Genomic DNA, 17,366 nt, shown 5'->3' with positions numbered 1-17,366 from the left:
TTTGACTTCATATGGGGCTCTGCTGAGAGGACTTCAAAGGAGTTCAGTATAAATGCAATGAACTCATCTTAACAAGTCACTGAGTTTAAGCTGGGTAAGAGGGAAGTATATCTAAGTGGGTAGAAAGGAATAGTGAAAAGGTGGGAGGGTCAATAGATCTTAGGTAGATCTTGGTGGGACTGCAGGTTTGATAGAGGGAGGAAGGCCAAAAGTAGATGATGGCATAGGTGAGTGAAATATTTGAAACTAAGATTCTTGAGGAGGTAAAAAGTTATTGTTAATAAAGATTGCATTCCTTAAAATAAATATAAAAGCCATGCTATTTGCATTAAATAGAAAGTAACTATAACATCAGTGAGATATAAGTGAAGCAACATTATTAATCCTAATAGTTTCTGTTGCCTGCCAAAAGGAGTATGAGATTTGCCTTGCCTTTATAAAAATAGATTCATAATCTTAAAGAAATGTATCACCAAACTGAGGCTTTGTTCTTGCTATGATAAATTAATACTACAAATAATTTTAAATGCAACAACTTCCTCAACATAATACAATACGATTTGATTTTATTTCCCCCTACCACCTAAAGCCCTCTGTTGTACCAATGACAGACATGCCGCATTATAGAAACCTGCCCTACCTTTCAAATCTATTCGGATAATGGACCTACTAACCTGTGGCCAATGGCAAACCATGTTCACATGCCCGTCCTTGTACCTCTGCACACTCCACCAAAGGGAAAAATAGTAAAGCATTTACAAATCGGATTATAGTCATTCTCTCAATTTGACTATTTATGAATGAGCTTCAAAAAATAGATTAGTATGTATATGTGACTGACATACCATAAGCATTTGGGAGACATTTACATTCTCTCCCATCCTTAAATATAGAGCACTGCCCTGGCAATGACTGATTTCCAACAATATCCTTCTGCACCTTTTCTAAATTTTTATTTTGTGTGGAACATTCTAATATTTATTGACACTCCAAAAGACCAGGTTAGTTGAACTTATTTAGTTGTCCCTAATTTTGGAAGTTTTGTACTTGCTATGTGTTTTTAGACATTTTTCTAAATAAGCCAATAAGGAGCCAACTCTTGAAAAAGGAATGTTTATTAGAAAAAGGTAGCAATTTTTGTTCTTTTTAAAAAAATCATGTTTCATAAAAGAGTTTCACAGTCCTAGATTATATAATAAACACTTTGTGAGTTTGTGAACCTATGAAAAGCTGATTTACCAGTCAAATTGTAAACAATTAATTATTCTTCATATTTTTAGGCTCACACAGAATAAGACTTACAGTGATCAATTGTTGCCTGATTCAGATGAAATTATCAAGCTTCATAATCTTGCCTGAGGACAAAACATTATTTTATTCCTTTAACAAATTGTATAAGCAAGATGATATATACAGTAGCAAGGTTGACATATTTTTTGATGTGGCAAATGAGTCACATCAAAATGCAAATCTGTGTCAAAAAGATTTTCCTTATGATAGAGGGGTCACTTTGGAAAATAGAAATTTCACATGATTCTGCTGAGTGATGTAGGAGGCTCACACTCCCCCGAGGGGGTGTGGTGTGGGAATCAAAACACCCAACTCTAGAGTTAGACTTTGGCTCACCCTGATATGTGAGGAACTGCCAGTCTAATTTCTGCCATGCCTTAGCAAAGTGGAGTTGTGTTTTTAATTTAGCAGATAATTCTTTTGTCTTTTACCTGATTGTCTCTTCTAGCATCCTGAACCTATGAAAATACCCTTTTTTCCTCCAAAAGTGTACACAAAGAAAATAAAGAAAGGAAAAGAATGGTCTTGGTTAAACTCATGCTTTTCTCTCCTTTCTAATTTTATTTAATTTTTTAAGTTGAAAACTATTATTTACATACAGAAAGGTGAATAAAACTTAAATGTGCTGCTCAATCAATTATCAACAATAGAACACCTGTGCAATTACTACCCAAGGAAAGGTATAACATTACCAGTGACATGGCACACATTGCCTGGTCTCAACCATTATTTTCTAACTCCAAAGGTAACCACTCAAGGGATTATCAGCACTACTATTCAAGTTGCTTGTTTCTATAAAACTATCATACAGTATGCATTTTGTTTTGTTTTGTTTTGTTTTGGTTTGTTAATCCTCACCCAAGGATATTTTCTCCATTGATTTTTAGAGAGAGTGGAAGGGAGAGGGAGAGAGAAAGGGGGTGGGGGAAGAGAGAGATGTGAGAGAGAAACACATTGATTGGTTGCCTCCCTCATGCGCTCCAACCAGTGCCAGGGATTGAGCCTGCAACCAATATATGTGCCCTTGACCAGGAATCGAAACTGATACCCTTCAGCATGCCAGACAACACTCTAACCACTGAGCCAAACTGGTTAGGCCTAGTATGCATTCTCTTACTCAAAATTTAGTTTGTGGACCAGTCGGCATGGCTCATTTCAAAGGAAGTTACAGTTCAATTCCCAGTCAGGGCACATGCCCAAGTTGCAGGCTAGATCCCCAGTGTGGGGCATGCAGGAGGAAATCAATCAATGATTTTCTCTCATCACTGATATTTCTATCTCTCTCTTCCTCTCTGAAATCAATAAAAATGTATATTTCCTTTAAAAAATTTAGTCTGTGAAATCCATTTATGGTGTTATATATAAACGAGAGGCCCGGTGTACAAAAATTTGTGCACTCAGGAAGGTCTCTCAGCCCGGCCTATGCCCTCTTGCAGTCTGGGACCCCTCAGAGGATGTCCACCTGCTGGCTTAGGCCCGCTCCCTGGGGGATTGGGCCCAAGCTAGCAGTCAGACATCCCTCTGTCAGCCCAGCAGCCCTCAGGGGATGTCCACTTGCCAGCGGGGAGCAGGCCTAAGCTGCAGTCAGACATCCTCAGTGCCGTTGAGGAGGCAGGAGAGGCTCCTGCCACCACTGCTGTGCTGGCAGCCATCAGCCTGTCTTGTGGCTGAGCAGATCTCCCCCTGTGGGAGCGTACTGACCACCAGAGGGCAGCTCCTGCATTGAGCGTCTGCCCCCTGGTGGTCCGTGGGGGTCATAGTGACCAGTCATTCCCAGTGGTTCTGCTGTTAGGGTCAATTTGCATATCACCCTTTTATAATAAAGAATAGAGGCCTGGTGCATGGTTGGGGGCCGACTGGTTTGCCCTGAAGGGTATCTGGATCAGGGTGGGGGTGCTGCTGGGGTGCCTGCCCAGCCTGGGTGAGTAACTGGTGGCTGTTTGCAGGCTGATCAAGCCCCCCTAGTGGGGACCCTCACCTCATGGGGGTTTGGCCAGCGTGGGTGAGGGGCTGATGGCTGTTTTCAGGCTGCCCAAACCCCCTTCAGGGTGGGGGTCCCCACTGGGGTGCCTGGCCAGCCTGGGTGAGGGGCTGACGGCTGATTTCAGACTGACCAAGCCCCCCGGTGACTGAAGCTACCAGCCTTTCCTTTTTTGTTTTGTTTTTTATTCGCTCCAGCTCTGTGGCCATGGCAAGTGGAAGCAGGTATCTGGGGCTTATTTACCTTCTATAATTGAAACTTTGTTGCCTTGAGAGGAGGCAGCAGCCGGCCGGGAAGCTTGGCTTCTTCCATCATTGGGGCAACCAAGCCTCCTGCTTGCTCCAGCTCTGTGGCTGCCAGCTGCCATCTTGGTTGGGTTAATTTGCATATAGTCGCTCTGATTGGCTGGTGGGCGTGGCTTAAGGCATAGCAAAGGTACTGTCAATTTTCATGTTTGTCTATTATTAGGTAAGATGAAATCTGTTCATTTTCATTGCTATGTAATATTCCAGTATATAAATATACCATATTTTATTTATACATTATACTCTTCAAGGATGTTTAGGCTGTTTCCAGCTTGAGGCCATTGTGAATAACTAGAGGCTTGGTGCATGAAATTCGTGCACAGAGGGGGGGGTTCCCTCAGCCCAGCCTGCACCCACTCCAATTGGGGACCCCTCGGGGGATGTCCACAGGGATCGGGCCTAAACCAGCAGTCAGACACCCCTTTCACAATCTGGGACCGCTGGCTCCTAACCACTTTCCTGCCTACCTGCTTGATTGCCCCAAACCCCTCTGCCTGACTGCCTGATCGCCCTTAACTGCCTCTGCCTGCCTGCCTGATCACCCCTAACTGCCCATCTCTGCCAGCCTGGTTGCCCCTAATTGCCCTCCCCTGCCGGCCTGATCTTGCCCTTAACTGCTCTCCCCTACCGGCCTGATCACCCCTAACTGCCTCTGCCTGCCTGATCACCCCTAACTGCCCTCCCCTGCTGGCCTGATCTCACCCCCAACTGCCCTTCTCTCCCGGCCAATTTGATTCTGATTGGTCAGTTTCTATGCCAGTCAGCATCTCTGGGCCTATCAATGGGGCCTGATCAGAAAGGCGGGGTTGATCAGCAGCCCCAGTGGAGGCCTGGAGAGAAATGGAGGTGAGGCTGTTGGCCAGTCCGGGAGAGAAAGAGAGTCAAGTTCTGATCAATGGCTGCCACAGAGGCTACAGATCAGACCCTACCTCTCTCTCTGCAGGCCTCTCTCCAGGCCTGATCTTCAGGCCCCTAGGCAATCAGTGCTGGGTTGGGCCACCTGCAGCAGCCCAAGTCAGTCCTGGGTCAATTCCATGTTTTAAAAGTCTATTGCTGATATATACATATATGGTTGATTTTTTTGATGCTTTACCAAAGAAACTTAATAACTAGCTTAATTTTAGTAAGTTATCCTCTATTCTCTTAGATTTTCTACATATATATAATCACATCATCTCCAATTCATAACTTTTATTCATTCCTCCCAATCCTTAGTATTTTTAGTTATTTTTTTCTTGTTGCGCCATATTGTTAGTACTTTCAATTGAATAGAAGTGATAACAGCTTGTAGCCTTTAGTCTTTAAAAATACTTATTTATAAGTAATGATGTTTGCTATAGAGATTCTGAAAATACTTTGTGAGACTAAGAATAGTTCTTTTATTCCTACTTTGCTGAATTAATTCTAGGTTTCTTTTTTTATGACTGGATATTGACTTTTATCTGCAACATTTCTGCATCTACCAAGATGATTACAGGATTTTATTCCTTTGTATTGTAAATGAAGTAAATTCCAATGTTGATTTTTGAGTGCCAAACCAACCCTTGCTTTTAGATAATTGACCCAATATGCTATTTATTTATTGCAATTTTCACTTTGCTAATTTATTTTAAGTCTTTTGTATCTATAGTCATAAACTATTGGCCTGTAATTTTTCTTTCTTGGAATGATCTTCTCCAATTTTGTTATCTAAGTTGTGCCTTTTCTATAAAATGTATGGAAACTTGTCTTGCTTTTTTTCTGATATCAAGAAAGCTCGTGTAAAATTAGTTAATTTTACCAGAGCATGTTATATTTTTCCACGTAAGGCTACTGGCCTTGAGTTTTTTGGTGAGTAAGTTTTAATTATGGATTCAAAATCTTTAAGAGTTATAAAATCATTCAAATTTTCTATTTCTTTTTGTGGCAATTTTTCTAGGAATTTGGTCATATCATCTCAATTTTCAAATTAATTAGCATAAAATTTTAGTAGGAACTTCCTCTTTTTATCCTTCCAATGTCTATAACACCTGAAACAAAGTACCCTTTTTCCTCCTATTATTTATTTTTTGTGCCTTTACCTAATTTTGTGATCAATATTAATAGTTTTTAAAGGTCTTTTCAAGTGACCAAACTACTGTTAGATCAACCTTCTCTATTGTATTTTTTTGTCTATTTTGATGTTTGCTCTTACATTTATTCTTTTCTTATTTACTCTTTTCTTGCTTCTATGTTCTTTAGGTTGAGCTTGATTTTTTTAAACTTAAAATTGATGAGCTCATGATTTTTAACCTTCTCTTCTTACACATTATAGGCAAGGAATTTCCCTCTAAACACAAAGTTAGTGGCATCCCATCAGCTATTTAAACACGGAGTTTTGGTATGGAGTATTTTTATTATTGTCATATTCAAAATATTTTATTTCTCTTGTGATTTGCTTTGATCCATGCCTTAATAGACTTGCAATTATTGATTTCTAAGCACATGAAGATTATCTAGTTTTCTTAGTCCTATCCTCATTTGGCAAGCTCTGGGCCTTAATTTTTATAGCCACTTGACCTTTGAAGACTTTCAAAAGCATTACTCAGTTTCTCAGTCTCTTGGCTTCCTTATGATAAATTGGCATTTATTCCTCTGGGAAAAGTAGTTCTAAATAAAAGGTCACATTTATGAGGGGTTTTTTGTGTTTTGTTTTTTTTCCTTTGAGATCTTGGTCTTCTCATTTTTACTGCCTCTTCAGCTCTTAAAAGCATTATATGTTCAATTTTTCTAGTTGCTCTCAGGAGGATTATTCAGAATTACCAAAATTGGAAGTCAAGACACCCATTACTTTTAGCATTTAATTTGTAAGTGCAGATATCAAATAAAATATTTTATTTAGATTCTCCAAAAATATTTGAATTACCCAAAGCACAGATTATATGCCATGTTAAAGAAATCTCAACAAATATTCTTTCATATAAGTGATATCAACTCTATTAAAGATTTAACTTTATGAAACTAACCTTCAATAAGCCTTTTCAGTCATTAATTTTTTGTTCCATTTTTGGTATGCACATCTTTCCATCTTTAGCTATCATTTTGTTCATATTTTATTATTTTTTCAATTAGTCATTTTGTCCAGGATGTTGCCATGTAGATTTAAAAATATTTTCTTATGCTTTATCTTTTAAAAGTCAGGTGAACGTTTTTCTTGAAGCAGTAAATATCTGAAATACATTATAATTGCTTTTGAAAAATGTGTGTCAGATATCAGAGGTTAGCTCAGGACATAGCCAAAGGGTATATTTGAACTACACTGAAAATTTAGATATTACACAGTGAAAAATAATGATTGGCATAAAAATCTGCCTGATAGTATAATTAATTGAGTCCTGTTAAGTCATTAACATATTGATGGATCTACACAAATCCAGTATTATATCTCCTTATTTTATTTTTAATATTAGCATAAGCCTAATTTCTTTTTAAATAAATCTTTATTGTTCTGATTATTACAGTTGTTCCTCCCTCCCCCCATAGCTCCCCTCTACCCAGTTCCCACCCCACCCTCTGCCCTTACCCCACCTACTGTCCTCATCCATAGGTGTACGATTTTTGTCCAGTCTCTTCCCACACCCCCCACACCCCTTTTCCCCCCGAGAATTATCAGCCCACTCCCTTTCTATGCCCTGATTCTATTATATTCACTAGTTTACTCTGTTCATCAGATTTTTTATTCACTTGATTTTTAGATTCACTTGTTGATAAATATGTATTTGTTGTTCATAATTTTTATCTTTACCTTTTCCTTCTTCCTCTTCTTAAAGAATAGCCTAATTTCTTTTAAAAGTACTATTAATTTTATATAAAACATATATTAATTCAATAAATATTTACCTACGTGATAAGGGACAGAAACTGTTCCTATATAAGAAACTATATAATAAAGGGGGAAAATAAACAAAAAGATATAAAATATGGAAAGATATGATTTTTTAAAGATAAGGATATTGCCAAGAAACCAGAAACACCAATCAGAAAGGATATATGCACCCCTGTGTTCATAGCAGCACAATTTACAATAGCTAAGATTTAGAAATAGCCGAAGTGCCCATCAGCAGATGAGTGGATTAAAAAACAATGGTACATCTACACAATGGAATACTATGCTGCTGTAAAAAAGAAGGAATTCTTACCATTTGCAACAGCATGGATGGAACTGGAGAGCATTATGCTAAGCAAAATAAGCCAGTTGGAGAGAGATAAATATCACATGATCTCACTCATATGTGAGATATAATGATCAACATAAACTAATGAACAAAAATAGATCCAGAAACAAATGGCAGGGGAGTTGGAAGGGTTGGATTAGAAAGCAACCAAAGAACTTGTATGCATGAATATTAGCATAACCAATTAACACAGACACTGGGGCAGTGGGGGCTTGCCTGGGGTGGGAAAAGGAGACATATGTAAAACTTTATACAATAATAAAAAAAATAAATAAATAAATGATAAGGAGATTGCAAATATGGGGCTGTGGGGAGTTATTTTCAATATATTGGTAATAAAGTGTTTGTGAGGAAGTATTATTATTATTTGAGCAGAAACTTCAATAAATAAATGGAAAAGTCATTTTAAAATTAAAAAAAGATAATTCCTTGCATAAAACATTGCAAGGGCAAGGGTCCTATGACAGAATTCAACATAGAAGAATTGCAAGAAGGTTATCAAGATAATAAATAAGATAAAAGGTCAGGAAGTTGACCTTACTAGTATATTAGGTCATGTAGGCACTGGTATGCTTTGATAGAGATTTTGGATTTTTTTTTCTTTTCAAGAGTGATGGCAATCCACTGGGGAATTGATTAGGGGAATACTATGATCACATTCTCATTTTTAAAGTATATGGAAGGAGACTTGACTTGGGGGAGTCAGCATACAATACCATGTACAGATGATGTGTTGTATAATTGTGCACCTGAAACCTGTATAATTTTGTTAACCAGTGTCACCCCAATAAGTTCAATTAAATATATATGTATATTTTTAAATGTGCACCATGGTGATAGAATTGGGAGTGGTAGTTCCCAGGATGTAAATGGTGAATCATTTAAATGGTGTAGCAGTACAGTCAAAGAAAATGTGATAGAACTGGAATTGATGAGATGAGGTAGGATTTGGTATGTAATTTGAAGGTAAAGGTGACTGGACTTGCTATTGGATGGGATGTTGGAAAATTCCTAAGTATTTGGTCTAAGCAAGAGAGTGAAGGATGGTGCTATTCCTTGAGACAGTATGGACTGGAGTGTGATTTTAGGAGTGAAAATAAAGTTTTGTTTTAAATGTAATGTCTAAAATATCCATTAGATTCCAAGTGGAAATCATGTAAACATTTGTCTATAGCTTTCTGGAGCAGCGGTTCTCAACATGTGGGTCACGACCCCTTTGGGTGTCAAACGACCTTTTCAAAGGGGTGGCCTAAGACCATCGGAAAACACATATATAATTACATATTGTTTTGTGATTAATCACTATGCTTTATTATGTTCAATTTGTAACAATGAAAATACATCCTGCATATCAGATATTTACGTTATGATTCATAACAGTAGCAAAATTACAGTTATGAAATAGAAACGAAAATAATTTTATGTTTGGGGGTCACCACAACATGAGGAACTGTATTAAAGGGTTGCGGCATGAGGAAGGTTGAGAACCACTGTTCTAGAGAGAGTGGAGCTTGAGTGTTATCAAAGTATACTGTGATGATATTCAAAGTCAGGGGACTTGAGATTAGTTGAAGTAGAAATGTGGACAGAGAACAGATGAAATCTAGAGACAAAGCCCAAAGGCACTCCAACGTTTAGAAGATAGGAAGATTCTACAAGATCATAAAGAGTAACTAGTCAAGTAGGAGAACAAACCATATGCGATGCTGCTGAAGCCAATACTAATATATGTGATCCCAAGATCATTGGTAACCTACGATCCTAGGGAACTTAGCAATAAAAAAAAATTTGATATTACTTATTGAACTAGAAGTCTAAAAAAGTTGTATTAAACAGAAGCATAATAGTATTTATATCACCTAACTAGTGAATAATTAAGTGTATATCTGGTTATAATAAGAGGATAATTAATTCTAGGGTTGAACAAAAAGATGGAAGGAATATCATTTAAACATATTATACTAAATGTTTATCATGCTTCTTTTGACTGGATCACACATAGTCTCATAAAAGAGAATTAAATATGAAGTAATGAACATAAGCAAAATACTGAGATCTTTGCTGATGTTATGTGCAAAGATTTCTCACTGCTTAAGAATTAACTTGATATTGAATGTGTATGACCTCAGAATTCTCAATAAATACTTGCTGATGTTCTCTTATTCTCTTTGCTTCTTTCCACAGGTGGGGAGGTTCCATACACAACTCTGGCTACCCGAATGATGATGGGGGCTTGGTGGCTATTTGCTTTGATTGTCATCTCATCTTATACAGCAAACCTTGCTGCTTTCCTCACTATCACCCGCATTGAAAGCTCCATCCAGTAAGTAGACAAAGATTCCAGCAGCCACAAAGCATGATAAATGACAGGAGTGCCAAAGCATTTAATACATACATGGCTTCTAATAATGAATTTATGACTTCTTTTTGAGTAAATGATTAATTTTGTGATATATAGATATCAGAAGATAGTCCAACTCCTAAAAATATAGAATTAGTAGAGGTTTTTTACAAAATAAAATTATGGGAATAATTTGAACATTGCTTCCCACATTTTTCTGAAAGGATAACAGATATTCAGAATTTGAAACTCTAAAATATATGACTATGTCTGGGCAACATTGTAAAAATGAAGGAACAAGGAGTAATACTAATATATATATACTTGATATACATATCAAGTTTAACACTATCAATCATTGCCTTGAGTCTGTCTCATTATTCACAGTCTGAGTAAAGAGACAAACATTAGATGACTAATTGATAGGTTGATGATAAGTAGAAAAAGAGATGGAGTAAGGGGGAGGAGAGAGGAAAAGAGAGAAGCTATCCAGATATAAAACGACTTTCTATTTATTTATTCACTGCATTATACCTAACTAGAGGCCCGGTGCACAAAATTCATGCACTCAGAGGGGGTCCCTCAGCCCGGCCTGTGCCCTCTCGCAGTCCTGAAGCCCTTGGGGGATGTCTGACTGATGGCTTAGGCCTGCTTCCTGTGGGCCAGCTTAAGCCATCAGTCAGATATCCTTAGCACTGCTGTGGAGGCGGGAGAGGCTCCTGCCACTGCCACTGCACTCTCCAGTGGTGAGCCTGGCTTCTGGCTGAGTGGTGCTCCCGCTGTGGGAGTGCACTGACCACCAGGGGGCAGCTCCTGTATTGAGCGTCTGCCCCCTGAGGGTCAGTGCACATCATAGCAACTGGTTGTTCTGCTATTAGGTCGATTTGCATATTAACCTTTTTTATATAGGATATGGCCATTAAAACTGCTCTTTTCCCAGCTATAATTGTGGTAAATTGTCATTAACTATGATGCACTCACTTAAATCCTAAAAGTTACCTAAGTCAATATTCTATATATTATTTTAACAAAATTTTCCTGAAAATGGTTTATTCATTCAAAGACAAGGTAGTTTGACTTTTCCTAAGTTGAAGCGCATTCATTTCTCAACAAAACCAACAATTCAAAATTAGAATAATCAGATTGATCAAGGAATTCATGGGGATTTAAGTTATTTTTAAAATAAAACATATGAGTTCTTATCTTAAAAATATGTAAATGAAGTTTATTAGTCACAAACTATTATGTAATATAGACAATAATAAAAATAAAGTTGAGAATTATTGATCTCTAAAGAACTAAGAAAGGTATTTTAATTGTGGTATACAAAATTAAATCCCAAAGTCAACTAATAATGACAATAGACAGTAAATTTTTTCATCCATTTACAAAAATGGTATTTCCAACTTCTCTCATAAATTCATGCTCTTCAAATTGTTTTCACATTTTTGTCTTTGATGCAAAATCTCATACTCTAAATTTATTATCCTTATGGCCAGTTCTATATGTGACATCTATGTATACAAAAGCCTAAATGACCATTAACGGGGAATAACTGGAAAGACTGGTCGCTGTGATGCACACTGAGCAGGCAGGCAGGTAAGCGGTGAGGTGTGAGCAGGCAGGCAGGCGAGCAGTTAGGGGCAAGCAGGCAGGCAGGTGAGCAGTTAGGGGTGAGCAGGCAGGCAGGCAAGTGAGCAGTTAGGGGCAAGTGGTCCTGGATTGCGAGAGGGATGTCCGACTGCCAGATGTCTGACTGCAGGGACTGGGCCTAAACTGGCAGTCAGACATCACCTGAGGGGTCCCAGATTGTGAGAGGGTGCAGGCCAGGCTGAGGGACACCCCCACCCCATGCACAAATTTCATGCACTGCGCCTCTAGTAAGTTATAGAACTGATGATCCCATCAAAATCATATTTTTTTAAATATGTGTATGTGTTTGTGTGTGTATACACAAACTGATGATCCCATCAGAATCGTATTTTTTAAATATATCTATATATTAGAAGCCCGTTGCACAAAGATTTGCGCAATAGGACTTCCTTCCCCTGGCTGCCAGAACCGGTTTTCCTCTGGCACCCGGGACCCAGGCCTTTGGTCCTGCCACAGCAGAGAAGCCAAACATCAATGATGAGAAAGAATCATTGACTGGTTGGTTACCTTCTGCATGTCCCACACTAGATTTCATGCACTGCACCTAGGCATGTGCCCTGACTGGGAATCAAACCATGATCCTCCTGTTCATAGGTCAATGCTCAACCACTGAGCCATGCCAACCAGGCCAGAATCATATTTTAAGCAATAATGAAAAGTACTACAACCACCCTCCCAAGAAATCAATGAAATTAGTAAAATTATGAAAATAATAATTGCTATTTATTTAACATTCACAAGATGCCAGACTGTGCTAAATGTTTAACATGCATTGGCTCATTTAATATTTACAACCATCTTCTGAACTACATGCTGTTAATAACCTATTTTACAACTGAAGTTGAAAAGATAAGTAACTTGAACTAAATCAGGCAGCTAATAAATTATTAATTAAAGACCAAACCTAAAACCTTTCTGATTCTAAAGCTTATGGTTTAAATGTACCACACCAGTTCCCATCCCACACCTTAGCAGCGGTTCTCAACCTGTGGGTCGCGACCCCTTTGACGGTTGAATGATCCTTTCACAGGGGTCTTCTAAGGCCATCTTGCATATCAGATATTTACATTACGATTCATAACAGTAGCAACATTACAGTTATGAAGTAGCAACGAAAATAATTTTATGGTTGGGTCACAACATGAGGAACTGTATTTAAAGGGCCAGAAGGTTGAGAACCACTACATAGGATGGGCCAGTTGTTTTTAAAGAATATCATTAAAGGTGTGCCATAGACATATTTATTGCTAAGTATAGGGATATAAATGATTGTATTCTTAAATCCACAATTGGTCTGAGGAAATAGAGTACTGAAAGTTAGGAGATTTTTGTGTTGGGCCAATTTTATGGGCATATACCCCAACATGAGCAGATTATATTTATAATTGATATCTGCCATTCAAGGTAAGATTGCTTGGTAGATCCAATAATAGAAATGACACTAAGAATAGTAATCTTAAAACTTTAGAGTATTTCATCTCACCAATATATTGCATATCAATTATGTTTAGTTTGTCATATTTTGAGTGTACTTAAAACTAAAAACCTATAGCTCAGATCTGATTTTGAAGCACTTTTAAATAAGTGAAGAAAATTTTAAATAAAAAAATTGATTTTATACAGTAAATGACAATAATAATAAACACAAGTTATAGTTAAGATTCACTGGTAATTTACCATGAATTTATTAAGCATATATTTTTCCCATTTATTCCTTAAAATAACTAGTAATACAGATACTATTTTGATTGCAAAAGAAACAAACATCATAAGTTAAATGCCCAAGATCACATTGTCAGTAGTGTCAGAGGTGGAAATCTAACCCATATCAATTCAATACTAATCTGTAGCCATATCTACTGAAGTTTTTCCTTATCTAGTTGTTCTGACAGTTTGTTTGCTTGAGTCACTGTTTCATGAGGTTGTAAACCTCATGGTGCGTGCACGTGTATGAACTAGTTAGTCATTACTAACGTTGCCAGCGTTAGTTTGTATTTAGACTTTCATGCAATCGCAGTGGGAGCAAAAGCCTCTATCAGATTTTTGCACCCAAGTGGGTTTTTCTGAAAATAAACCTAATGAGGGAAAATCGTAATTTCACATGATGTTTTCCTCAAGTGTAGTTTCATAGTTTAAGATAACTGATTATTCATTTTTTAAAAACATTTCTTTCTAATGCTACTCACATTATTAAAAGTCAACAGTGGGTATGATAAATCTTTCCTTCCTTCTAATCTTATCACTAGACTAATTTCAAAAGAGGGGAAATCAAAGCCAAATAAGTTAAAGAAGCCTAATTCTCTTCCCCAACTTGAAGGCATCTTCTAATTTCATGCCTCAGCTGTTTTGGTAAACATAATTGCTTTCAATGTTTCTTGGAAACATTCAAAGTTCCATCTGCATCTAATATCAAATTTTCTTGGAAAATTGTTAAGTGTGATTTTTCTTAGAAAAGACAAAAACTTTTTTATAATACCATTCAATGTCATGCTTCCTAATCATTTATAGTCATAAGATTTGCCCATCACTAAATGAAGCAATACTTGCCAGTGTACCTTTTTCCAGCCCAATTTTGCTCTGCAATTTAGCACATATACACAAATTGCATTTTCATCCCCCAAACTCAAAGTCATTTTTCCAGACTAGAAGAGATAGAGGTGATCACAGAGACGTGAGTGAGAGGAGGAGGAAAGCAGCTACTTTTGAACAGTTGGTTGACAGAAAGCCATAGTTTGCTGGGAGCAATTCAATTTATTTATTCTTGGGAAGCTTAATACATTTTATAAAATGTACCCCTTTTGCAAAACTAGATCTTTATAGGCATCTACCCTTCTGGTTGACATTTGTCATTAATAGAAGTTTTGAAGGTGTATTTTCCCTGAAAAAGAGACCTCAAGTTTAATTTCATATCCCTTCAATGATAGGGGCAGCTCAACATAACTATGACAGATTGTGACCGTTGGGGATGGGTAGTATTGGGTGCCCAGTTCAGTTTCAAGGGGAAAATATGCAATTTCTACAAGACTCTAATGACACAAGCTTTTTCATTGTCATTGAACAGTAAGAATGTATAGCAAAATTGTTTTCAAATACCTAGGAAATGGAATGCCCTTTTTAGAATGTATAGCAAAATTGTTTTCAAATACCTAGAAAATGGAATGCCCTGTTGGGCATTTCTGTTGGTAACCAGGTTAAAGGCTGCAGTGGTGAAATGGAGCATGTGAAGCTTTGAAGGAATTTTCAGATTAGACACTGGGGAATAACATCTATAGCAGCTCCTTTAGTTTTTGTTGTGATGCAATTTTCAAAAACCGTATAAAAGTGAAAATCGCTACAGGGGAAATTATAGTTATAGTCATTAATAATTTTAGTCAGATTAGTCTTTGGTGGTAAAACTTGAAGTCTTTCGTTTCCTAAGGCTATGAGTGAGCTTGAGTCTGTTCCAAGGGATCTGAACATCCCACCATACTTTTAAATTTAATGCTATTTTTGTCCATAATGGTTGAGGTTGGACTAAACAAAATATTGAGTTGATGCAGTCACTAAATCAAACTAATTTGAGATACATTTCTTTCCAAGCATATGGAAAAAAGAGCTTCATAAATATTCTATCTACTGGAGGAGATGAGTTTTTTTTCCCTAGTGTATCAATAGAAAGAGTGGTTGCAATTGGCAGGTGCTCTGTAATGAAAGGATTTCTACCTTTTCTTTGCCCTCAAGGAACTGTGTAACTATTGTTAGCAAATCAGTATTCAAAGAGATCATTACAATCATGCTTTCGGAAATGGATAAATTGCTAACTAAAAAAACTCCTAAGTAAATAGATTATCTCCATACATTTAGTTTAATTATATATCTATATAAAGTGTAAACACTGTACTAAGCATTTAGTCTATAAAGCTATGTAAGTATTCTCCCTGAATCACAATCTCTTTGGAGAGAGAGCAATGTAGAATTCAATGACACAAGGACTTTGCTAGACTTATTTATAAGATGCTGTGGGAACACAGGGGAAGGAGCCATTTCACTCTGTACATGGGAGAGGAGTGGGAGGAGGAAGGAAGGAAACTGTCAGGCATCACAGAGCTTCTCTGAGGTACCACCTGAGAGCTTGATCTTAAAGGATGAATTTCATCAGACTGAAGGGGTGGCTTACTGGTGGTCATTTGCAAAAGCAACAGAGACATGAAACTCTTAGGATGGTGTCTAGCAAAGGGTAAATGATCAAAATATGCTAATTTTCTTCCCCGGATGGGGATGAGCCATGTGAGAATGGTGGGAAATGAAATAGAAAAGGAGGGTGGGACCACATCCTGAAGGGCATGATAAGGCTTGTTAAGGAATTTGGAATTCTTGGAGGTAACAGGGAGTGACATCGTTTCAGAAAGACAGCTTTACCTGTGGGAATAGGTGTAGGCGTGTAAGGAAACTCATTAGAAATGTCTAATGCACATATATTCATGGCATTTAACTAGTATGTCTCTACTGCATATAAGTCTGACCGACATATCTTCTTGTTTCAAAGGCTATTTAATTAGAAAATTCCTAAGTATTAAAGGTAATTTATAATAAATTTGGCTTGAGAAACGTTTTTTCACTAGGCTATCATTTACATTTCTAGTGAATGCAAGAATATAGCCTCAGTTTATTTTTTATTTTAAAAAGATATATAAAGAGAATATGGCCTTCTACCTCTTTGTTAAATAGGTAAGAAAGAAGAGAATTACTATGTGAGTAGATTCTAGAAATCACTCAGTTAGGCAACTTTTCAGATACAATTTTGTAGAAAAGCTGCATCTCAAGGTCTGTTATTCACAGACTCCATTCTGCCTGCTAATTACTTTTAGCCTTGAGCCATCAAAAAACAAGTTAGGCTTATTTTTATTCTCTTGTCAGGCATTTTCTTTTTATTATACAAGTAATACAAGGCTATTTTGAGATAATAGGAAAATACAGTAAAATTCTGAAGGCCAAAGCATTAATAATCCATAATCTGTCATATAGCAATAAACTCTATAAATATTTAAGCGAACTTTCTTCTGTTTATTTTGAAGTAATTATATATACACAGGAAATTGCAAAGATATAAGTACAATGATGTGTCATGTACCTTTCTCCTAGATTTCCCCAATGGCTACATCTTAAATAATTGTAGTACAAGAACAAAATTAGGAAATTAACATGAGTATAGTACATTCATATAGTTCTATGCCACTTTTATCACAAGTGTAGAATGTATAACCACCACTGCAATACAGATATAGAGCTATACCATCGTTACAAAATTATCATTCTACCCCTTTATAGTCACACTAACTCTTCCTTCCCCACCAATCACCCTCAGTGCTTGGCAACCACTAATATGTTCTCCATTCTTATAATTTTTGTCATTTCTAGAGTATCATTTAAGTTGAATCACAAAGTATGTGGCCTTTTGAAATTGACATTTTTTTGTTTTTAATTCAGCATAATGCCCTTGAGATCCATCCAAGTTGTTGCACGTATCAATAGTTTGATTTTTATTGCTGAGTTGTAATCCATGGTGTGGATGGACAAGTTTATTTAGCAATTTACCTAGTAAGTGGCATTTTTAATGTTTCCAG

The 17,366-nt window shown here is 37.0% G+C and overlaps 1 protein-coding gene across 1 annotated transcript in view; it reads left to right on the top strand.

Moving 5' to 3' along the window:
• The window catches only part of GRID2 (glutamate ionotropic receptor delta type subunit 2), a 690,454-nt gene that overhangs the window by 407,993 nt on the left and 265,095 nt on the right, over nt 1-17,366 (top strand). Inside the window, exon 10 of the mRNA XM_015562999.1 lies at nt 9,954-10,092. Coding sequence (XP_015418485.1) covers nt 9,954-10,092 — 139 coding nt within the window. The remainder of the gene's footprint in view (nt 1-9,953; nt 10,093-17,366) is intronic.

This window comes from Myotis davidii, unplaced genomic scaffold (assembly GCF_000327345.1).
Source record: "Myotis davidii unplaced genomic scaffold, ASM32734v1 scaffold958, whole genome shotgun sequence".
NCBI classification, from domain to species: Eukaryota; Metazoa; Chordata; class Mammalia; order Chiroptera; family Vespertilionidae; genus Myotis; species Myotis davidii.
This window is presented reverse-complemented; position numbering and strand designations above follow the sequence as displayed.